General features: G+C 37.3%; 1 protein-coding gene across 5 annotated transcripts in view; it reads right to left on the reverse strand.

Annotated features, from left to right (window-relative positions):
• The window catches only part of PATJ (PATJ crumbs cell polarity complex component), a 330,197-nt gene that overhangs the window by 274,690 nt on the left and 30,818 nt on the right, over positions 1–24,689 (reverse strand). For all 5 annotated transcript variants that reach the window (XM_037043696.1, XM_037043706.1, XM_037043682.1 and 2 more), the window contains exons 8-14: positions 20,658–20,876; positions 18,339–18,441; positions 14,903–14,994; positions 13,037–13,217; positions 9,254–9,400; positions 6,078–6,154; positions 4,060–4,116 (exon numbers count right to left, since the gene is read on the reverse strand). In XM_037043696.1, the coding sequence (XP_036899591.1) occupies positions 4,060–4,116; positions 6,078–6,154; positions 9,254–9,400; positions 13,037–13,217; positions 14,903–14,994; positions 18,339–18,441; positions 20,658–20,876 (876 nt within the window). The remainder of the gene's footprint in view (positions 1–4,059; positions 4,117–6,077; positions 6,155–9,253; positions 9,401–13,036; positions 13,218–14,902; positions 14,995–18,338; positions 18,442–20,657; positions 20,877–24,689) is intronic.

The following is a 24,689-nucleotide window of genomic DNA, read 5'->3' on the forward strand; positions in this document are numbered from 1 at the left end:
TAATTAATTCCTCTACATCCCATGAGACAGACACTAAACTATTACTATTTCCTTTTCACGGACAACAAAACTGTGAGACGTGCAGTTCAGATAATCTCAAAAGCTCGTGAGTGGATAAACCAGAATTTGAACTCAGGCAGTCTGGCTCCAGAGTCGACGTAATCAGTAAACTATACTACTGAGTACTAAGAAGTGAAGCTTGGTGAGGTACTTCTATTTCTTAGTCTCCTTTTGAATTAAATCCCTCTGAATATATTTTGATTGAATTAATAATTAGTGACAATTCTAACTGAATATAAAGATGACTTTGTCAATGACTTAAAAGTTGAAAAGCTAACTAGAGGACAGCTATGTGCAAAAAAATGAAATTCGAGCACCTACTTACACCATACACCAAAATAAATTCAAAGTGGATAAAAGACTTAAATATAAGCTGGGACACCACTAAAAGTCCTAGAGAACATAGGCAGGAAAATCTCAGATATTTCATGCGGCAACATTTTTACTGATATGTCCCCTAGAGCAAGGGATATAAAGGAAAAAATAAATAAATGGGATCTCATCAAAATAAAAAGCTTCTGCACAGCTAAAGAAAACAGTATTAAAATAAAAAGAGAACCAACTGTACGGAAAAACATATTTCCAATGATACCTAGACAAAGGTTTAATCTCCAAAATATACAAAGAACTTAAACGACTCCACTTTAAGCAAGCAATCCAATTAAAAAGTGGGCAAAGGACTTGAACAGATGCTTCTCCAAGGAGGATACACAGAGGATCCAGAGACACATGAAAAGATGCTCAATATCGCTAGCTATCAGAGAGACACAAATTAAAACCACAGTGAGATACCACTTTACACTGGTCAGAATGGCCATCATACAAAGCAACAAACAAGTGTTAGAGAGGTTGTGGAGAAAAGGGGACCCTAGTTCACTACTGGTTGGATTTCAGACTGGTACAACCACTATAGAAAACAGTATGTAATTTTCTAAGAAAACTAAAAATGGATCTACCTTTTTGACCCAGCAATTCCACTGCTAGAATTATATCCTAAGAACCCTGAAACACAAATCCAAAAGAACCTATGCACCCCAATATTCATAGCAGCACAATTTACAATAGCAAGTGTGAAGCAACCTAAGTGCCCATCAGTAAATGAATGGATCCTAAAACTATGGTACATTTACACAATGGAATTCTATGCAGCAGAAAGAAAGAAGGAGCTCCTACCCTTTGCAACAGCATGGGTGGGACTGGAAAGCATTATGCTAAATGAAATAAGCCAGGCAGTGAAAGACAAATACCATATGATCTCACCTTTAACAAGAACCTAAACAACAAAACAAACAAGCAAGCAAAATATAACCTAAGACACTGAAATAGAGAACAGGCTGACAGGGACCAGAGGGGAGAGGAAAAGGGAAAGGGTTTACAGGAACAAGTATAAAGGACACATGGACAAAAACTAAGGGGGGTGCAAATGGGAGAGAGATGGGGAGCACTCAGGGGATGGGCTGGGATGGGAATAAAAGATAGAAAACTGTACTTAAACAACAATTAAATTAAAAAAAAGCTAACTAGAAGTCGTGCCACATCGCTGTCACATTGCACATCTGAGGAAAGCTCGGTCAGTTGGTCCACTAGGCACAGCAAGGAAGTAACTCAAAATGGAGGTTATCTTGGGAAGGAAATACTCTCCATAGCATCAGCCTTGAAAATCCGAACCTAGAAAATTATAGCACTTTTAATATAAAATTATGGAAGAGAAGTATTCATCACAAAGAAAGAAATAGGAGAACTATTTAAAGAAATAACTTCTTTTAAAACCCACACAGGACAGAGAAAACTCATTCTGAATAGTGCATGTGACAGCATGAAATAAATACTTAATGAAGGAAAGAAATCACCAAGCGTAGATGGGATACTAACAGAATCATTTCAAGCAGCAGAGACCGAATCTGTAATAATCCTAACAAGGATATGTCAACAAATATGGAAACCAAAACAATGGCCTACAGACTGGAAATGTCTGATATACAGCCCAATCTTCAAGCAAGGGAATGCCAAGGAGTGCAGTAACTCTAGGACCAGAGCTCTAACTGCCCACGCAAGTAAAATGATATTCGAGGTGATGCACTAATGGCTTCCAACTTACGCAGAGTAAGAAATGCCAGGTGGTCATGCTGGATTTAGAAAACGAAGAGGCACTCAGCACCTAATAGCAAGCATTTTCTAGATACTGGAATGCTCCAAAGAACTTCAGAAGGTCAGTTTAGGTTTTACAGGTGGTTGCTGCTATCATGAAAAGCTATGGGTTGCTCTGAAAGAAATGGGTGTGCTGAGGCATTTATTGTCCCAGGACTTAACCTGTATCATGGACAGGAAGCCACTGTCAGGACAGAAGACTATGAGGAGAAGGAATGGTTTCCTTTAGGCAAAGATGTCAGACAAGAGTGCATTTTACCTCCCTGTCTGTTTAATCTGTATACAGAAGATATTACATGAAAAACTGGGCTAGACTTAGAGTAAGGAGTGAAAATGGTTGGAAATAGGAGTAAGGAGTGAAAATAGCAGTGAGTTCAGATATGCAGCAGAAACATTTTCCTGGCAGAAAGTAGCAATGTTCTGAATGACTTCTGATGAAAGTGAAAAAAGCAAGTGCCCAAATGGGACTGCATTTGAACATCATGAACACAGAAATAATACACAACTTTTACAGACAATCAAGACTTTGAAACTGTTAAAGATTTTGCTAACTTTGGTTCACTCGTCCATTCAAATGGAGCCTGCAGCCAAGAAATCAAGACAAAGCTGAGACTCAAAAGGGCAGCAATGGAGGTCTCCAAGAACAAAGATGTCTCATGAGAGACTAGGGCAAAGTTCATCCACACCCGTGTTCCCCATTACTACGTACAGATGTGAAAGTTAGACAGTGAAGAAGGCTGATAGGGAAAACAATGACTCATTTGAAATACGGTGTTGGAGAACCGCTCTACAGACACCCTAGACCCCCAGAAAGATGGACAAGAGGGTCCTACTGCTAATTAGGCCTAACTCAGAGCTAGAGGCAAAAACCCCAAAACTGAAGCCATCCTATTTCAGGCACATCATGAAAAGGCAGGGTTCTTTAGAGAAGACAATAATGTTGGGAAAAACAAAGGCAACAGGAAAAGAGGAGGACCAACTATGAAATGGACTCTATAAAAGAAGCTGTAAGCATGAGGACACAGGAACGGAGCTGGTGCGCTGAGGGCAGGACATTGCGGACATCCCTCACTCACAGAGTCACAGGGGTTGGAGCCGACTCGACAGCTCATCACACACACCAGACAGCAGAGTTTAAGTGGAGCTCAGTTCCCATAACCCATGTGGGATTACAGTGTAATTTTTGAAACTATTCTGATAAGAAAACATTCCCTTCCTCATCATTTGTTGAGACAGCCACCTAGCAGACTTCTCTAAGTTTCAACGCCTTGGCTGTTGATTATCCTGTAGGACAGGAAGTATAAAATTAATTTGTAGTGAGAGGACACTAAAAACTGTAAAAGTTACCTTCTGGCATTTTGCCATTAGAAATAAAGCTCTCACTATACAATGTTTAAAGTTCAAGAAAAAGCATTGCTTATACTCAAAGATAAACCACTTTTCTGTCCTTAAACATCTGGACCTGAAGGATTTTTTGAAGTCTGTATTTGTGGGCTTGATTTTAGTCAACACTTGCAAGGCCTTTGCATAATGAAAAGCCTGCACACAGTGTGCACCGTGTTGCCCTGGGTACCACCTTTATGGTGGGTGAAACAGTCAAACCTGAGTTTTTGGCTTCTGGGAAGTGGTACAAAGGGCCCCAAATTCTTCTCAGGTTTTTCTCACCATCGCCTTTCACAAGTGGAGAACTCATCACATTTCCAGAAAATGTCTAAGACGAAATTCTGGAAACCTTAGGTTTAAAGCAGTAATTTATTTTCTTTGATAAAATCTTAGAGAAAACAACAAAATACCTTTTTTTAAAAATAATAACTTTATTTTTAAAATAACTTTTTAGAAAATAATGCTTACCTTTGAATATTTCTGTAACTCCTCATCATCGGCAATTTGTGTGTCCAAAGTAGCAACCTACATTTACAAAAAAATATATATATATCCAATATTTGTAAAAGCATATCTTTATTTTTTCCTATATTTCCTGAAAAAATCTGTTAAGCCTATATATTCCATCTGACCTGCATTCTAATCTCTTTTCTGTATTTCTTAATTTTATAACACATAATCCATTTTAGAGACTATTTGCTTTTCTGTTGTTGTTCTCCACAGAAATCTTTTTTCCTGAGTTATTCAAAAGTTGAATCAGGAGATGGGAAAATATATTTACAAATACTATTTTTAAAACTCCATGACCCCTAAAATTTTAATATAATTTAATTCTCCATTATATTGAATCCATAAAAATTTCATTCTTTTGACAAAACCAAGAGTACGGTCATTCTTATTTTTAAATTCCAGGCTTACATTAAAGCCTGCAAGGTCAGTGAAGTCAGACAAGTGCGGAAAAACTGACGCGTCTGACTTTCCACAGCAAGTCCAACCGTTTCCTGAGGAGAAACAGCTGGCAAGCACCCACACAGTGAGACCTGGACTGGTGGAAAGCTCATGGAATCCCTAAGCTTTTAATCCTGGCCTAAAACTATTATTCAGAGCTCCAGTGGTGGACATCCACAGAAATAAATGGCTCACAAGCAAAATACTTCACTGATGATTTGCATCTGTAAGTTGTTAATGAAATATGGTGCATCTGGAAGGAGGAGATAAATTAAACAAGGAGCCAACTAAAGCTTTTGAAAGTACTGCAGATAAGTAGGTTCTGGAAGAAAATAAAATGAAAAACACTGGAGTGCATGCAAGCCTGACTCCGATTCCTCTTGCCTGGCCTCTACTTTGTGTTCCTCACTCCTCAGAACATGCTACAACCCTAAGGAATAACTGCCACTTTAAATTCCCAACTTTGAATGCTGTCTAGCCCCTTTTTCTAGCCCCTCTGTTATAACCTCTCCATGAAAGAAATGATATTTGGAAGAGTAGTTCTAAGGAAGATAAAATTTTAACAAAGAAGAGCCCATCGCAAAACTGGCCATCTATAAATACTGATATACCAAACTACTTTGACAGCCTACTGACAAAATAGCATTCAAAATCTACAAGGTAAAGCAGCAGCAGTTCCTGAGGACTGACAGGCAAGTACAAAATTAGCAAGAAGAGAACGTATGGACTGTTTTGACTCATCTTAAGGACACTGGAAAATTCCTGACAATAGATAGTGGCTATATATTCTGGAGCAAGAAGAGAAAAAAAAGAAGATATCCAAGCAGCCAACAAGTGCTAATGATAAACATATGTAAGAAAATGTGAATGACAATAGAAATTTAATAGAATATTTTATTACTAATGCATTTAGTGAACACTGTAGAGGATTTTCTACGCATAGCTTTCTGCTTTCATGTGGATGCATATGAGGAAATGTAATCAACCCTTTACTCAATGAATCTAATAACAGGTGAAAGGAAGTCTAATGGACCACTGGCACTATAAACTTATACCTAACCTAAATTACTTCCTGTTCTCCCCAATACATTTGATAATCATTCTTTCATTATTCTCATAAAACTGTAAGATTCTTTGTGAAACATAGAACTAATATCCACAGCCCTTTCAGTGGACAATAAAACAAACAGATCATAAAAGCAACCATAAAAATGCCAGCAATTTTAAGCAGCTGAGACAGGTTTTAAATTTAAAGGCAAGACCTCTCTCTCGTAATATTTTTCTGCCTATTGTTGACTTAAATGGTTTTAACATGAACTGAGGGTCTGCTAATTGTGACTGAAACTTGTGTGCAGTCCTTAATGGTTGTTATAGCTTAAAATGCTAAAAACCAAATCAATTGACAGGACAAAAAGGCAGGAGGTAAAGATACGGGCAGGCTGGCTACTCTTTGACTCTCCAGTTTCTTTAAATTGTAGTGTTAAGGGCTTGACATAAAATGAGACATGAATGATTTTATTTGAAGATTTTTAACATACCATTACTTCATAATCAGGGCCCAGTAGGTTTTCCCATCTGGATTTCAGCTCGCTTTCTGGAAAGTCAGGGCCTCTTTCTGCATTAAAAACAAAAACAAAAATAAAATGAAACAAACAAACAAACAAAAAAACCACCAACCATAAGAATGTTGAAGCTACTGCAAGCCAAACACAATTAACTACTTAATTCTTCAATAACAGCAGTTTCAGTAAGTAAAATGGAAATAAACAAAATAAAAATGCATTAACTTAGGTTTACTGGGTAAAGCAAATCAGAGGTATCCTGTAAGACTGATGTAAAAACCAGCACGACCAAATTATGAAGGGGCTTTCATTGTTAAAGAAAACCGTAAAGGGAAGAGGAAATAATGAGTTATAAATAAAATTTGGATTATATACAGTTTATAGGTAAACACCCTATAGTTTACAAGTAAAATGCATCTGGCTTTGCTTTATATGTTAGGACAAACAGGATTTAATGTAAATGTTAATTACTTCAAAGTAGTACCTTCCACTCACCTACAGGAAAAGTAAAAACTTATCAAGCTATCTTTCCTATCAACTAGGCACATTGACACAATCCATTCAGACTTTTCACTTGGGTGAATATAAAGGTGACTAGTTTTAATTTGACTATCGAGTACATGAGACTTAATATAATAAAAACATTGATTTTACTTTCATCTTTGTGGCTTCATTATATCTGTAAGATTTCCTTGCTTGCTATTAATATCGCCTTTTGTGCACAGGTAAGAGAAATTTAAGGAGCTATGACAGATGTTGTGCCCTGCCTGTCTTCCACATGACCTTAGCCAGAAGCTCAGTACAGTCTGTAGTCTGAGTAATGCCTACTAGGCAAAAGTCAAAGTGCTAAAACTATAGTTTCATCTTATATCTATAGTAGTGACAGGTAATAAACAAACCTCCACCTTTTTGCTGTAAGTTGAAGAAAAACTCTCTCAATTTTTGTCACAAGATCAGACAAGTCACCGAACACATCACAACCAATATAACCCTATGTCTAAAATCAACCATAACTTGCAGATATCAGTTGTTTTAGTCTTCAGCATGGACAGATCATCTTGGATGCGTATGACGCTTAACTATACAATATATAATAACTTAATAAGCACATTAGATCTTAATACATAAAAATTACATAATAATTAAGTAAAGCAGGCTAGGTAGGCTCAGACATTAGAGACTCAGACTACTAAACACTAAAGAACTTCAATTACTAGATTTACAAAAGAATATCTATGAAATAACTATGCTAGAAAACATTTCAGGATAGAGAGATAACTAACCAAAGACCCTATTAAAAAATACCATTCATGTGGACTCTGCATCTTGGTGCCTACTTCTGCTAACATTTCCCTAAGAAATCACAAAAGGAGTTCTATCATCCTGCCTGTTAAACCTCCTCCAGACAGCAGTTTCTTATTTGGCAAGCTAAGCTGAACATAATTTGCGAGGTCTTGGTTGAAATGTAAGCTTTAAAATACAGTATTTAAAAATGATATTTCATTCGCATGTGTAGAATAATGTTGCCACTTCCCTTTCAATTATTTTCGCTGTATTTTACCTTTCAGTCATACAATGAAAGCACAGGCAGTTGTGAGTTTTAAAGAACAGCAGAAAATCTAGGTAACAGAGGAAAGAGATTAATCTGTTTTCAGCAGCTCAATAATAAATCCTGGGCTTCAAAAAATGGTCATACAGAATAACCAAAAAAATAGCATGATGATCTGAAATTATTATTTCAATGACAATGAAGGGGAGCAGAGTACACCACCCCAAAATATGCCACTTTGGCATGCAGGTTGTTTTGAGCTGAAGGTAATCAAGACCCCACAAACTAAAAAAAAAAAAAAAAGGCCTTACCTTTCCCTTAACTACCCAAAAGAATTTAGAGAGGAGGCCTGACTCAGAAGAACTAATATCAGACATAACTCTTTTTTTTTTAATCTAAAAGACCTATTTGCATGGCAAGACAACTTCTAATTACTGAACATCTGCTCTTCTCATGGTCCTGTGAATGATCTCCTCCCTTTCTTAGTTCAGAATGGCATAAAGCCTCAAGTGTCCAATTTGCCCTTGGGTCTTGTATTTTTATGAAATTCCCCCACATATGAAATTTTCTCCTGCTAATCTCTCTTATGTCAATTTAATGATTAAACCAGCTAGTCTAGAAGAGAAGAAAGGGAAAGAGCTAACTTCGGAGCTATTAGAGTAATTTGGTCTTCTTCTTGAGTTGAAGTTACACATACTCATGAAGAAAAATGTAGGAAGAAGTATCCACAAAGAGAAGATAAAATACTTCTAAAAGTATTTCTAACTTCAGAATGTATTTGATTTCCACCTGATAGTTCACTGCAAGTCTCTCCGGGTTCACTTGAATCTAAGCAGTGCAGACTACCTGCAATCTGCTTGGGTCAAAAAGAACAAGGTCAATTTCCAAATCACAGGAAAAACTTTAACCTGAATGAGGGTTACTCCTTCCTTCAGGCTATCTTTTCCTGAGAGAAGACAATGAAAGCCAAGAGCCAAAATTTCTGTGGAACACGAATGGTGCTAAGTATTTCATTTCACTCAACCGGCAAGGCTTTCCCAAGCACCCTGTGCAGGAGACTGTGGGGGACCGTTACTCTGTATGTTTGCAGGTCAGAGTCAACTATAGCAACTGAGGTATCAGAGTACAAAGTAAAAGAACAAAGTTGCATACCAGTTAAAAAGAAAAGTAAAGGACATATATGGCTCCCCAGTGCTTTGACAAAACATGCATACATTATTCATTGTTATGATGAAAAGAAATAGTGCCATGCATATTACAGATAGCTATATATCTATAGCTATATCATAATATGCTGCATAATATGCAAGCTAATGTATGCAGTAATTAAAAATGCTGACAAGATAAAAAAATAGCCATCATATACTACTAAAAATGCATTCAAAATAAATATAATCAAAAATTAAAAAGAATATACTTGGTTCCCCAATGCCACGAGTGTTAAGATTTTGACTTTAAGAATACCCTATTTTATATCACCAAAATGCCTCTAAAACTCCTCGCATATTAACTATAAAGAGAGAAAATAGTCGACAAATGATAAAGTGATTTGACAAAAAGTCAAGCCACATGCTTGGCTTTGAATTGAACGTTCTGTGCTTACCCAGTTTTCCTGAGTCTTGTGTGTTGTCATTTTTTAGATTATCCATTTTGAATTCCATTTCCTCATCTTCACCACCCAAATTAGTTTCTACTTCCACTGCTCCAGTTGGCAAGACGGCTGGTGTTTGGGGCGGTTCTACAGCAGCTCCTACAACAAGAATTGCACACTTGAATCACCAGCAGCTAAGTGAGTTTATTCTGCTCCTGTTCTACTGGTTCACAACTTCATTACAAACACCTCAGGTAACTTACATATACGACTCCCTTCTTTAAAATCTCAAGTATAACAAATAACCAATGAATTTCTTTAAAAAATAAATATGTTGCTCTGGACAGTATGGCTCAGTTGGTTGGAGAATTGTCCCATAAACTTAAAGGTCATGGGTTTGATTCCCAGCTGGGGCACATGCCAAGGTTGTGAGTTTTGTCCCCAGTCAGAGCACATAGGAGAAGGCAACCAGTCGATGTTTCTCACATCAGTGTTTGTCCCTCCCTTCCACTACCTAAAAATCAATAGACATGCCCTTAGATGAGGATAACACATACAAACATACATACATACATACATACATACATAACTGCCTTGGCAGTATTGAAAAGAATAAGGAACTAGGCAGTAGGAAGAGAAAAGCAAGGTAATGTCAATGACAAGGCAGGAGTAGATGCTTTTCCATATGGTTCTGGAGAAGAGCAAGAGCACTGGTGACTTAGGCTCTTGGTGTTGTGGTGGGTAGAAAACAAGACCTGCAGAGTAAGCTGGTCCCTGTCCCAGGCTCTCCGAGGGTCTCATGTGATATCATCATGAATATAACAAACACAGTGCACAGGCAAACTGGAAGGCACTTGGAGAGCGCTGCCCTGGTTGCAGAGATTCCTCCCTCAGCTAAGTACAGTAACAGGATACCTAAAGCTTTCTATCACAAATATTCAAATCACGATGTGTCTCAAACACACACAAAAAAGATTAAACGAGTCATTTCAGATTATTTTTAAATAATCACATATCACTCGTAAAAAGTATACTTACAAATAATATTTAACCTGAATGTAAGTAAAGCCTTACATTCAGGTTACATACATTTACCTTCTAGGAAACAGTGTGCAGAGAAACAGGTTAAATGAGACCACACAGAAACTATCAATTCAGAATGCCGCATTCTAGGGGCAAAGGAACTACTCTGTTCAAAAGTCTCTAGCCCTGGCTGGTGTAGCTCAGTGGATTGAGCGCGGACCTGCGAACCAGACGATCGTGGTTCGATTCCCAGTCAGGGCACATGCCTGGGTTGCAGGCCAGTTCCCTGCAGGCCAACTCCCAGCAGGGGACGCACGAAAGGCAACCATACATTGATGTTTCTCTCCCTCTCTCCTTCCCTTCCCCTCGAAAGATAAATAAATAAAATATTATCTAAAAAAAAAAGTCTCTGCCTGGGGGTGGGGAGCGGGGATACTTCTTCATTAAGAAACCAAAGAAACATAACACATGCAGTAAGTGTAATGCATTATTAGGTCTTGATTTTATGGGGCTAAGGTGGGGGGTGGGAAGGGAGCAAGAAGAGAAGCTACAAGACACATTTAGGGGCAATTTAAGTATGTGTTGGGTGTTTGATATTAGGGAATTATTATCAATTTTCTTTGGTAGGATAACGACACTATGTTTATCTAAGAAAATAGCCTTCACTTTAATGCTGTATACTGAAGTATATAGGACCAAATGTTTACTACTTGCTCTAAAATGGCTCAGGAAAAAAAACCCATAAATAGAGGAAGTAAATACAGCAAAATGAAAGCTGCTGAATCTAAATCATGGGTATTTGGCATATTAGTTTTCATTTTTTTGTATGTTTGAAATTTTTTTATAATAAATGGTTGGGAAGGATAACCAGTGAAAAGTTCCTTGTGATCGTCACAGGATATTTTAAACTGTGCATAGGATTTTTTAGATTATTAATCCATTGATATACACTAAACATATAGCCCAGTGCTGGCGAATAAATGCCAGTCATGGGGAATAATAATCACAGGCCCAAGTTTACAGTACGAGCAGGTCAATGATGCGATGGTGGGCTACAAAACAAAGTAGGTTAAATTACCAGCCACCATTATCTAAAAGATAAATCATAAGACTATGAAATAATAATAATAATAATAATAATAATAGGAAGGGATTGTGCAAGAGCTAGAAGTTGTGCGGTGTGTTTCAGTAAGACAGTGAAACGCCATGAGGGAGGCGCACACAGGTGTGTTACACGGGCCAGGGGCAAAGGCGCACCCCCACAGCCTTCATAGTGGCCGCCCAAAGCAAGCAACCACCGTGGAGGGCGACAGATGCTACAGTGGAGTGCTGTTCCAAGGGCGCTAGTGAGACACACAGGAAGGTCACCCAAACCCTGGAGGAAGAGGTACGGCTTCAGAGTCAAAACTTCTCCCAGTACAAATTTAAAATGTAGGCATGCCCAGTAAAGAACTGCTAATCTGCAGATGACATACTTCATTTGACATAACAGACCAAAGCCAAATGCTCTATCAGAGATATTAAAACCATTATATTGATATAAATATTTATGTAAACCTTTTAAGGTCACTATAGCGTTTGTACGATTTGTACTATTTAGGCAATTTGGAATTCCATAGGAACAATGCGGTTGATAGGGCATCTGTCTTTCGGAGCCAAAATTTCCACTATCCCATAAAACTTGAAAAGTTCCAATTTAACACAAATCAATAGCAGTTGAAAGCAAAGGCTTCCAGGCTTACTACATCTTCAGAGCAAAGGGAAAGAAATATTTACCTTTCGATAAATTCTAATGGAATTATTTCTTACTCACTGGTTTTATAACTAGTCATTCATTTTAAATTGAATATGTGTCTTCATGATTGTTGAATTTTGATCTATACATTTATAAGTTGATAATTAAGTGGAACCTAAGCAACAAAACAAATGAGCAAAACAGAACCAGAGATGTGGAAATAAAGAACAAACTGCCAGTGACCAGAGGGTGGTTGGGAGGGGGTGACAGGGGAGAGAAGGAGAAGGGGCAAGCCAAGGAACATGAACAGAGGACTCATGGACACAATGAGGAGGTGGGGGGGATTGACCATGGGAGTTGGGGGGACGGGGCACGAGACAGTAAAGGGGAAAAAGGCAGGACAACAGTAACTGAACAATTCAAATTTAAAAACATAAATAAATAAATAAATAAAAATATGTAAGTTGATCATTAAAAATTGACATGCATGCAATAATGTTTTTGCTCCATAATGAAAATTTACTATTTACATAATCAAAACAACATATTATTCTACAAATAAAAATGCTCTTGATGGAAATTCAGGTTTTATTTTCTCTTGCTATACTTCAAAAGGTAAATCAAGAGACATGAGAATCAAATATATCACTGGAAGTAAATGAAACCTGAAGTCTGCAAAATGTCAAAGCATTAGACAAACGAGAGCTGCTGAACTGAAGGTGTCAAAGCTTTATTATTCAAATGTAAGCAATAAATGAAATTTGGAAGCTTTCTGGGAAAATGACTTCCATAACCATTTCGAGAAGCTCTCTGGGCTTGCTGCGAGTCAGGGTTCGTGTTCTCACACTTGGACTTGCACATTAGAGTAGGCAGAGGAAGCTCTTCTTCAGTGCACGGATGAGCCGATTCACTTCTCCATCATTGTATGACACAAGGTGGGTGGATTTTCCTTCCCAGACTCAGAGTAACTTCTAACAATTAGCTACTCTTCCAAATCTAGACTACATGGTGGCCAGAGGGACAGCGGAATCCATTACCTCCATCTGAGGGCTGTTCCACAAGTGGGGGCTGTTCCACAAGTGGGGGCTGTTCCACAGGTGAGGAAGCTGGTGAGGGTGTCCTCCTTCGAACCAGGGTTAAGTGCACCACGTGCCCTGCATTGCGTAATACTTCAACAACATCCCGGTTGGCAAAACCTTGAATATTCACACCATCAACCTAAAACACATTGAACAGGTTTGAAGTCAGCTACTACTTTATATTCTGCCAAGGCAGAGTCAAATTAGGCAATTCATTTTATCCCCAAAATAATCTGTACTGGACCTAAGGAAGTATTTGAATAATGCAAAATTAGTAGTAAAACATGTGGACACACTTCCTGAGACACTAGAAAGCAAATTCAAATGTGTACTCCTAAGTCACACATTTTAACTCACAGTCTAGAAGGTAAAGGGTCTAATTTTCTGATGCCCTTCAAAATTCCAGGTGGATAACCAGTTGTCACACATAGTTCTCAGGATGTATTAATAGAAGCCATTATCATCAAAATTGAGGGGGTCATGCAATACTTCACCCCTCTACCATACCAATATGTGATATTTTTCTGAAGAAATACACTGATCTCTCTCCATTGGGTTTTTTACATATTTTAAAAATTTATTGATTTGAGAGAGAGAGAGAAACATTAATTTCTTGTTCAACTTATTCATGTATTCATTGATCGATTCATGTATGTGCCCCACAACCTTGGCATATAGGGACAATACTCTAACCAACTAGCCACCCAGCCAGGATCTTCCATTAAGTCTTCTAGTGTTCTGAAAAGGTATGTGCAAGAAAGATATTTAGTCGTCTAAGCCAAGCCAAAGTCTACATTTCTGAAGTCCCTCAGGATAAAAAAGACCTCTTCTCTCAATCTTCTTCAAGCCAGGCACATCATTACATTTGCTTCCCCCATAAGTATTTTCTCCAGGGTCCACTGTTATTGCTGCTCTCCAAACTCTGGAGGACAATTCCTAAACCCAGTAATGTAAAAGCCAAGAGTCACGAACGGTGCTTCCTGAGATGCCCTTGAAAGACAAAGACTCAGCCCTGGCTGGTGTGACTCAGTGGATTGGGTGCCAGCCGGCCTGTGAACCAAAGGGTCACTGGTTCAATTCCCAGTCAGGGTACATGCCTTGGCTGTGGGCTAGGTCCTTAGTGGGCAGCACGCAAGAGGCAACCCACACATTGATGTCTCCCTCCCTTTCCCTCTCTCTGGAAATAAATAAATAGAATCTTAAAGAAAGAAAAAGTCTCAAATTATGCAAACAAAATTTTATTTCCATGTAAACCACTAAATTAAATGTGTGTATATTTGTGTGTGTGCTTCAAAATTATTATTAAAATAAACTATAAATTTAATTTCTACTAATTGGAGGAAATAATAATCTAAGTTGAAAAAAGGTAATTATTATACTATCAAATATATAAAACATCTCAATTTTGTATATAGTCAAATTACTGTTAGAAAAACCACTTTTACAAAGAAATAAAAAGATTAGTAAATGACCTATTAATTTTATAAATGGGTGCGTTTAAAGAACGTAAAGAGGTGCCTGAAAAGTGTTTTCTAGAAGAATGCTAGAATACCTTTCAAATATATATGTATGTATATTAAAATATAGTTGTATATATTATTTTTTCCTACAAATATGGTTAGTGATTGCTTTCTTCACAGACAGTAAAAAAAGCAAATTAAACTTAGAACTGAAAAAGTCCAAATTAATGAGATTTCAGTGTACTAACAAATTTAAATTTTTAAAATATTATGAGACTGTATTAAGCCATTCCCCTCTCACACACAATAAGGATAACTTTTCCCCTAACTTGCTTCAATTCTAAAGCTGAAGGCGGTCACTTACAGCAACTATCTGGTCATTCACTTGGATCTGTCCACTGTGGTAGGCAGCACTGCCAGGTATCACGCTTTTCACGAAAATCCCTGATGTTTCTCCTAAGGGACAGAGAACATGGAAAAAGGAAGAAAGCTCTAATTACGCCTTGATTGCAAAATTCATATTAATAGGTTAATTAGCTAAAGGGGCTGACGGGAGGCTTGATAAATACTATTTTGAACACAAGCAGAGAAACTGATGGATTATTTCAAACTGTCACCGGCGTAAGTGACCTGCATTTGAAATGATTTGACTGATGACTCTTTCTGGGAAAATAATAGCAACAGAAGTGCAATGAAATGCACTCTGATACAAGCTGGATTTCAAAGAGCCCAGATTAAGTCTTACCAGATCTTCCTGACTATACGCAGTACACTGCTCATGCTAGCTTCCCCAAGAACAGAATAAAGAGAGGTACACACACACTTAAAAAACTAGAATAATCTCAGCAACATAAAATGATATTTGTATTATAAAAGCAAACATTTAAACAGAAAAGTGGCTATATAAAAATCACAACTCTATAAAAATTATGCATGCCTATAGGCAAAAGGAAAATTGAAAAATGAAAAACCATAGCTCTGGATGACTTTATAATTTTACTTTTTAATATCAGATAAATCTACGCCCTGGCTGGTGTAGCTCAGTGGATTGAGCACGGGCCTGCGAACCACAGGATCGCGGTTCGATTCCCAGTCAGGGCACATGCCTCGGTTGCAGGCCAGTTCCCGGTTCCCGGTTCCTGGCAGTGGATGCATGAGAGGCAACCATTCATTGATATTTCTTTCCCTCTCTCCTTCCCTTCCCCTCTAAAGATAAATAAAATATTTTTTAAAAATCAGATAAATTTAAAATATTGTCTGCAGAAGAAAAGTAAACACAATGGATCTTCATCACCTATATAACAAAAAGGAAATTCTGTAAAATCACATTCAATGACCTCCATGATCTGCCCCAAACTAACACTATTTTTTAAAAATTTTACTTCATGCCTCCAACATGACAAAACTCCAGACTCACAAGGCTCTTGATTCTTCACCAAAACAAGTATTTTCTTGATTTCAGACCTTTTCTCATTATATTTTTTTCTTCCTGCCAACCTCACCCCCGTATCAAATCCTTTTCCTTGTCCATGCCCGGCAGGAATGCCCTTCTTTGTAAATCCTCCGTAGCCCTCTGTCAAAATGACTCTTTCATCCACCATGATAGTTTGCTTACATCTCTGCTAAGACATGTATTTCATTTATCATTGAACAATTGAGTTATTTACATGTTTCTCTCCCTGAAATATGTATTATTCTACCTCCCCCAAAACTAAGTAAAGTATCTGCTTAAAAGTTCTAATGGATGGAATAAAGAGAATTATTTCGAAAGAGTACATGTTAAAAACTTTATTGAGTTTTAAAATGTTCTAGGTTTTGGATTCACCATTGCCCACACCCCTTCCAATCCCAAAAACTTCTTTTGAGGGTAAAGAAGTAAAATGCTTTTTTTTCTTTATTCGGTATATAAGCTTAAATTTTATCAACTTTCTATCTTTCACTTTCATTTTACTCTGAATATATATTGTGAGGTTTAAAAGGGCACCTCAAAAACTTCATATAATAAAGGTTCATAAGTCAATAAATTTAGGAACTAAACCATGATTTCTCTAACCAGACAGCATATTAAGAGCTACTGATATAGTTTTTTTGCAACATTATTATACAAGCCGTACTTAGCTCTCTTGGAACTCATTAAATTCTGAACCTAAAAAAGGTGGCACTTAGAAAAAGCTAGTTTTGAAAATAGTTATTTCATTAGGCTAAAATAGTACAAGGTGGTCTGACATGAATTTCATTCAGGACTTTGAATACATTAACACTTTTAATCTTTCCACCTGCTCTAAGTAATCAAAATAATATATTTTTTTAAAAATTAACTCTCTAATCTTGCTATTTTCTAAAAATACTGGAACATTTCATCACTCTGAACTTTCATGTTACTAGCAAATATCTATGAAAGGTTTATTTTTCCTTACTCTGATGATTTTCTTATAATAATAGAGGAACTCTTACAGTGAAAGTTACCTAAGCTTTACATGGAGGAGTTGAGGGAGAATTATTATTCAGAGACACCTGAGCCAGGTACTTTTTCTTACAAGGTATGCCCTTTACATGAAAGGAAAATAACTCTAATTAAAGTATTTGTTTCATCTTTGGTTTAGTAATTAAATATAATAGTAATACATTTTGACATTCATAATATGAAATATATGCAAGGATCATTTTACTTTATTACATGGAAAATGTCACAATATGTTAAGGTCACACTATTCAAAATACGTCTATCTTATAAATAATCGGATATACAATTTAAATGTTATACACTGAATTGGATAATTAAATTCTGTTGTTAATGACTATTGAGGCAGCTATTGAAATAAAACTGTGTGATATTGTGCTATAAGATATTTGGTCTTTATCCACAGTTCCTGGCTCATAGGTCCCAAAGCCCTTGGAATTGCCTAAGTGTTGAGAGTGGTAAGTCTTTTTGGTTATCTTAATGAGGTAACTTTTGGAAAGCAGCTACAGATGGGAGCTGGTTGCCAGAGGAACCAACCCCGTGATTAGAGGGTTGGAACTTTCAGTCCCAAACCTCAAGGGGAAAGAGACTCTTAATGGGAAAGGGGAAAGATAAGTTTAATTGCCGACAGCCAGTGACTTCATCAAGCCTGGCAATGTGGAGAGGCCTCCATAAAAACAAGGAGAACAGCTCTGCTGGTTCTTTTTCCAGGAGTTTTCCCACTGGGAAAACTTGCACCTTCCAGGTGCAACCACGCTGGACCCCAAGCTCCAGGAGGATGGGAGTAGGTTCTCGCAGAACCTCGCCTTGTGTATTTTTTAATCTGGCTTTTGATTGTGTGCTTTAACATCCTTGGTAACAAATCAATCATAGAGTGAGTAAACAGGTTTTCTTTAGTTCTGTGAGCCATTCTAGCTAACTAATCAAACCCAAAGAGGGGGTGTCATGGGAGCATTGGATTTGTAGCCAGTCAGTCAGAGAAGTACATGTAAAAGCACAGGTTTGCAACTGACATCTGAAGTAGAGTGTGGTTTCTTGGGACTGAGCCCTTTACCTGTGGAATCTGTTTCTATCTCTGGGTGGAGAACGACAGAACTGAGTTGAATTCCCAGGCACCCTGCTGACATCTGAGAATTGCTTCTTGAAAGTGGGTCTGGGAACCTTTTTAAAACTGTGTTCTTTTCATTACTGAAAATTAACTGGTTGCTACTATAGATTCATGGTTTTATTATTCAATGTTTATATTAAAATCTACAGATATTTAATTTCACTGTCTAAAAACCTTAATATCATTTACAACTATTTCCAAATAAATGTAAACTGGAAATGGTTCATTTACCTGAATGAGCAGTTCCAACATAGCCAACAATTCTTATCCCAAGACTCTGTCCATCTTTTTTAATGAGTTCAACATCATAAGTTTCATAAATACTAGAATTGTCCTAAGAAGAAAAATAATTTTAATTATACATAACGTTTGTTACATAACTGTGTTTACACAGTAAATTTGTGCATGGTTTGTCAGGTATATTCTTAGCACCTATGGTAGGCATAACTTCAAGATGATCCCCGTGATTTATAATCCCTAGTGCTATTGCTATATTTGTCATATTATGTGGCAAGAGGGAGGGTATCCAGGTGAGCCTTACATAATCAAGCACCCTTCAAAAGCAGACTTTTCACCTGTTGGTGGCAGAAAAGAAAGTGAAAAAGATTTGACGTATGAGGATTGAACTTGTGGCTTGAAGGTGAAGTGGGTCATGTGAGGAGGAATATAGTGGCCCTTAAGGAGCTGCAAGATGTCCTTAGCTGCTGAGAGCCCGCAAAGAGAGACTTCAGTCTTGCAACAGCAAAAAACTATATTGTGTTAAGGTTCTAAATGAATTTGGAGGTAGATTGTCCCAGAGCATCCAGATTTGGAGCCAGTGTGACCACACCTTGATTTTGGTCTTGTAAGAATCTAAGGAAAAAGCCAGGCCAAGCCCACCCAGATGTCTGAACTACAGAACTGTGCACTAACAAAGGGTATTGCTTCAAGCCACTAAGTTTGCAGTAATTTGTTACACAACAATAGAAAACCAATACAGCCACTTAGAAAAAATCAGGATTAATTTCTATCTGAAAGAACTAAATGTAAAGAAAAATGTAGAAACAGATGATAAGATTAATTATTGGAATAATCACTGTGAGCAAAAAATACTGACCTAAAACTATTTTCATTTCTTGTCTTCTAATGTAAGATATTTCTATAAAAAAGTAAGGCACTTAAAACCATAACACCTTGCTTTCAGTTCAATGCAGTGACAGCTCAAAGTAAAGAATGATTGCATCAAATTCCTACTTACAGCATAGCTAGTCTGGTCCCTCACTACAAAGGCAAACAACTTTACAAAACACACCAAATGGCCCTGCAAAGGAAAGGCAGCTTCACATGCTTCTCACCATAATCGCTCCTCTTTTCTTTTCTCTCCTTCTAGCCCCTCCTTTAAAAAAACAACATTTCTTTCCTTTTCCCTTATTGTCTCTTCATTCAAAGCCTATGAGATAGTAGGAAAGTGCGTCGAATGAACCAGGAAGGGAGGAATTCCAATCCCACCTCTGCCATCTACTTTTCCTATGACTTTTAACAAGTTACTTGGACTTCAGTTTCCTCATCTTTGAATGGATGGTATGACCTATCTTTTACAATTCTTTGGAGGAATTCAGATGACCCAAACAATTTCAGGTGCTTGATAAGAATTAATAATAATAGTTATTATATAACTATAACATTACATAGTTATACTATAACTATATTAATCATAATAAACATTATTATTAATCTCTCTTCCCTTTGGCCAATTTGTTCCTTATTGGTCACAACTCTCATACATTGATCAGTTTTTACAGTTTCTGTTCTACCATCTGGATGTCTCCTTACCAATCTTCTCCCAGCTCCCCCCTGGTTACTGTCAGATTGTTCTTAATTTCAATGTCTCTGGTTATATTTTCCTTGCTTGTTTTGTTGATTAGGTTCCACTTAAAGGTGAAATCATTTGGTATTTGTCTCTCACGGTCTGGCTTATTTCACTTAGCCTAATACTCTCCAGTTCCATCCATGCTGTCATAAAGTGTAGGAGCTCCTTCTTTCTTTCTGCTGTGTAGTATACCATTCTGTAAATGTACCATAGTTTTCTGATCCATTCATTTACTGATGGGCACTTAGGTTTCTTCACACTTGGCTATTGCAAATTGTGCTGCTGTGAACATTGGGGCACATAGGTTCTTTTGGATTGGTGTTTCAGGGCTCTTAGGATATAATCCCAGCAGTGGAATTGCTGGGTCAAAAGGGGGAAATGGTAGAGGGTAAATGAAGACAACTGTACTTGAACAACAATAAAATAATGTTTTAAAAAAGAAATGGCAAGAATTATTATTCTCCCATTTACAGATGAGTAATTGAGGCTCAGAGAGGTGGAATGACTTAACCCTGAGAAACAGCAGAAAATAAAATCAAACTTGTCTAATGCCTTCAAATTAGGTTCTCCTGCTGCTTCACTGCTGGACACTGAGATACTACTCACACCCATGTGGCATTTCAGGTTGAAGAGGTTTCTAATCTTATGGGGTATCACACCCAATATTTGATTTAAGATGAAAGGACAATTTCTGTACTCACAGAACTAGGGCTCCTACCAGGCGCAGCAGGCAGGGCAACAGGTAAGGCCGTAGGGGTCGGAGGGGTTACAGATATTTCACCAACTGGGTCTCTTGCAACTAGCATTCTGACTGAACTCCCGCAGTTCCTCAGCACTTGCGCAACTTGCTCACTGGTCATTCCCTGCACATTTGTGCCACCAATCTTCAAGATGTGGTCCCCTGTCTGGAGTCTTCCATCCTTAAATCCAAGAAAATAAAAGTTATTCTGAGAAATCAATGATATAACTTCACTAGTAAATAACAATTCAGCAGACTTTGAGTTGTGGCAAAATGGCTGGCAAAGAAGCAATCTAAAAATGTAATATTTTAAAAGATGGTTGAATTGGCAACAAAGAAAGGATGTCCTTGCCAAAAGAAATTAAAAATTGGGGTTATGGGGTGGAGGAGAGTTCAAAAGGAGAAGAGTAACCAGAATTCTAAAACAGGCACTTGCTTGAGGGTATCATTTCATGCGTAATAGCCAATGTCCAGGGTATTAATAGTCACATATACAAGGAAGAGATCAGAAAACCCTTGCCCTGGCTGGTGTAGCTCAGTGGACTGAGCGCGGGCCTGTGAAGCAAAGGGTCGCCAGTTCGATTCCCAGTCAGGGCACATGCCTGGGTTGTGGGCCAGGTCCCCAGTGGGGGACACATCGGAGGCAACCACACATTGATGTTTCTCTCCTACTCTTTCTCCTTCCCTTCCCCTCCCTCTAAAAAATAAGTAAATAAATAAAAAAATAAGAAAACCCTTGGCATCAAAAAGGAAAGGTCAGATCAGAAGCCTCCAGCATGAAGCCAGAAACTCTGAAGCCCAACAAGCTCAGTGGCCCATTTGAGGAACAGCAAGATGTCAGTGTGGATGGAAGAGAATGAGCTGAGAATAGCAGACAAAGAAGAGATGAGAGCACCAATGGGTGCTGTGTTGACCATCAGTGTTGGTCAGCAGTGTTGACCATCTGCCCCAAGTGAGTGGAAAGGGAAGTCACTGGACTGTTTTGAGCAGAGGAGTGACATTTTATGACTCAGTTTTAGCAAGATCACTCAGGCCTCTGTGCTGAAAATAAAACAATAGGAGGAAACAACAGAAATAGAGATACCAGGTAGTAAAGCAATAATCTAGAAAGAGATAATAGTTTGGCCTAGGTTAGCACTTGGGGTGTTAAGAAGTGAGATTCTAGATGTATTTTTAATGAATCGTCAACAGGCTCTCCTGAGCCTATAGTGAGGTGTGGGGGGCGGTAAAAGCATCAAAACTCTAAGTGTTCAGCCCAAGCAACTGAAAAGATAGACTTGCTATTAATAGAGATAAACAAATCTGGAGTTCTGGAAAGATATGGAAATTATATATTCAAGTTTGGGAGCATTAGCACATAGAAGGTACTTAAAGTTATGATTCTGGATGAGTTTAAAGAAAAGATATGTAATGTTCTATTTCCTAAGCTGGTGTTATGTGTATGGGTGATTATTGCTATTATTATTGTTACTACTTAAAATGTTCTGTTAAACTGAGTGATATGTACATTGGTGATTATTATTATTTAAAATGTGCACAGACATTACACATACTTTTATATGTATGTATATTTCACACAGAGAAAAGTTCAAAACAATTTATCAAAAAGTATGTAAGTTCTAAATGTTTATCATTGCCATTCTACCTTCATTTGTGAAAATTTTGGAACAGCTTATCGTATCTGCATTTTCACTAAATTTATTTCATCAGAAATTCTAAATTCTCTTTACTTATCCCTTTACAATATATTAAAGATACTACTATGCAAACATAGCAGATTATAAAACATCACACCTGCAGAGCACTTTACAGGTTAGAAGTCACTTTTCATACATCATCTCATTCAGGGTAGGACAACTTTAAAATAAGAAAACCGAGATTCAGTTGACAGACTTGATCAAGGTTACAAAACTAAAAGGCAGCAGAACCAAAGTGCAACCCGAGTTGTCCCACTGAACACCTGTCCTCATTCAACTATTTGTCTTCTACTTTGACATCTCCAGGGTAACATTAGTTGCTATTAGTTTTCTTGTTCTCCAAGAAATTGCCTATCACTGTCAAACAGCTTAAAAAAATGAAGACGCAAAAATAAGTATTTTGCAGCTGAGAGAGGAGGACAGCCTGAAAATAGAACAATCGCTGGGCTAGTACATCTTGAGGCTTCCTACTCCTGGCTCCGGGAGGCACCATCTGTAGGTTGTAGATGAAATTCAGGGAAAAAAGTTTTAAAAAATGTCTACTTCCCATCCTCCCTTTTCTCCAATTCTGCAGAAGTCTGGATGAAGAAAGAATGGTGTTAGAGCAAAATAATGAATAGAGAGCTATGTTGTGAACTCTGCTGAAGGAGCTTGATGCAACTGGAAGTGGACGGGAGCAGGAAACAGAAATTTAATGCAGTTTAGAAACATTTGGAAAGTCTTAGAGGAAAGAAACAGATGCAAGGAGGTAATTATTATGAAAAAAGGAATAAATATTTGCTGGAATTCTACTTTACACACTGATAATATGATATTCTATTATTACCAATACAACAAACTTGAAATAAAACTATTTTTAAAAAGTCAGTGGTCATAATAAAAAATAAGGGTCAAAATGCTTCTGTGAATCGAACCATCCTTGAACAGAATCATAGCCTGACCAAAGGATAAACAGCATGTCAAATAATTCCTTTCATACTTGGCTTGGCCAAAGAAGAGCACTTCATCATAAGTACATATTTAGTCACTTCCTAGATACTATTTTTCCTATTTAACCCAACTCAATTTAAAATGATATACATAATTTGCATCTGTCACTGAAAGTCAAACACCTTCTTCTTCCAGAAAAGCAGGTGTTCTAGGGGATTTGTAAGTGTGAAAACAATAATTAGTCAGATTGATAGGAAAGACACCAAAATGACAGCTACCTTGTTTATGTCCAGCAGCCCCAAACACTGTATTCTATTGACATTTTCTAATCAACATTCTCCTTCCATTATCTGTCTACTGTGCATGGAAACTCAAAAGCATTAGAGTCCTCTTTGTTTTTTTAATAGAAGTTATAAATCAAGAGAACCAATAAATTGCTATGCCAAGATTCAAAGACAGTGGGTGCTAATCAAACATCCAACAATAAAATTTATTAACCTATAGATTTATTAACCTTTATTTTTCAAAAGAGAAAAACATTATGCATAAATGCATAGATGGCATGGAAGGTGGAAAAATTAAAACAGCTGATGTGACAGGGTACCACACTACTACAGTGAAAGCACTACAGTATCACTTACAGGTTTTTTTTAAATTGATTGGTTGACTTTAGAGAGAGGAAGCCGGAGACAGAGAAGAGAGAAACATCTATTTGTTGTTCCACATGCATTCATTAGTTGATTCTTGTACCAGGACCAGGGGTCAAACCCACAACCTCAGCATATTGGGGTGATGCTCTAACCAACTGAGCTGCCACACCAGGGTCCACTTACAGTGTTTTTTTAAAGATAAAATACTTTAATACAAAATTAGCAGTTATTGGCCAAAAATATATGTATATATTATTTGCATTTGACATTTGCTGATCAGCTAATGTTATGGATAATTTCAATTCAAAATATTTGAAAACCGAAAGGAACTCAAGCCTGAGTTACAAAATAAATAATCAAATTTGTTTCTTTGAAACTAATAAATAGCACCAAATAGTTCCACAACTCAGAAAATAAAATCATTACTACTTTTGACTCAAGGCCACGTCTATCACTGATCTTTAATCAAAAGGAAAAAAAGAAGGCAATATGTCATTTACAGAAAGTAGTTACTTTATAAAATAAAATAAACACTCTTTCTCCCAAGGAATTAAGTTATTAAATCTAAGCATCTTTTTTTTCCTAGTCAAATTCGCTGAGCCTTCATCAACTGATTTTTAAAGATAAGGAAAATAGCTGTTTACATACTCACTCAAAGCAAAATTGCTTGGGAATAACCAGCTGTTTAACGGCCTCATGCTGGCCTTTGCTCATTTC

Source organism: Sturnira hondurensis, unplaced genomic scaffold (assembly GCF_014824575.4).
Source record: "Sturnira hondurensis isolate 20B ecotype Veracruz unplaced genomic scaffold, ASM1482457v3 Scaffold0000648, whole genome shotgun sequence".
Classification (NCBI taxonomy): Eukaryota; Metazoa; Chordata; class Mammalia; order Chiroptera; family Phyllostomidae; genus Sturnira; species Sturnira hondurensis.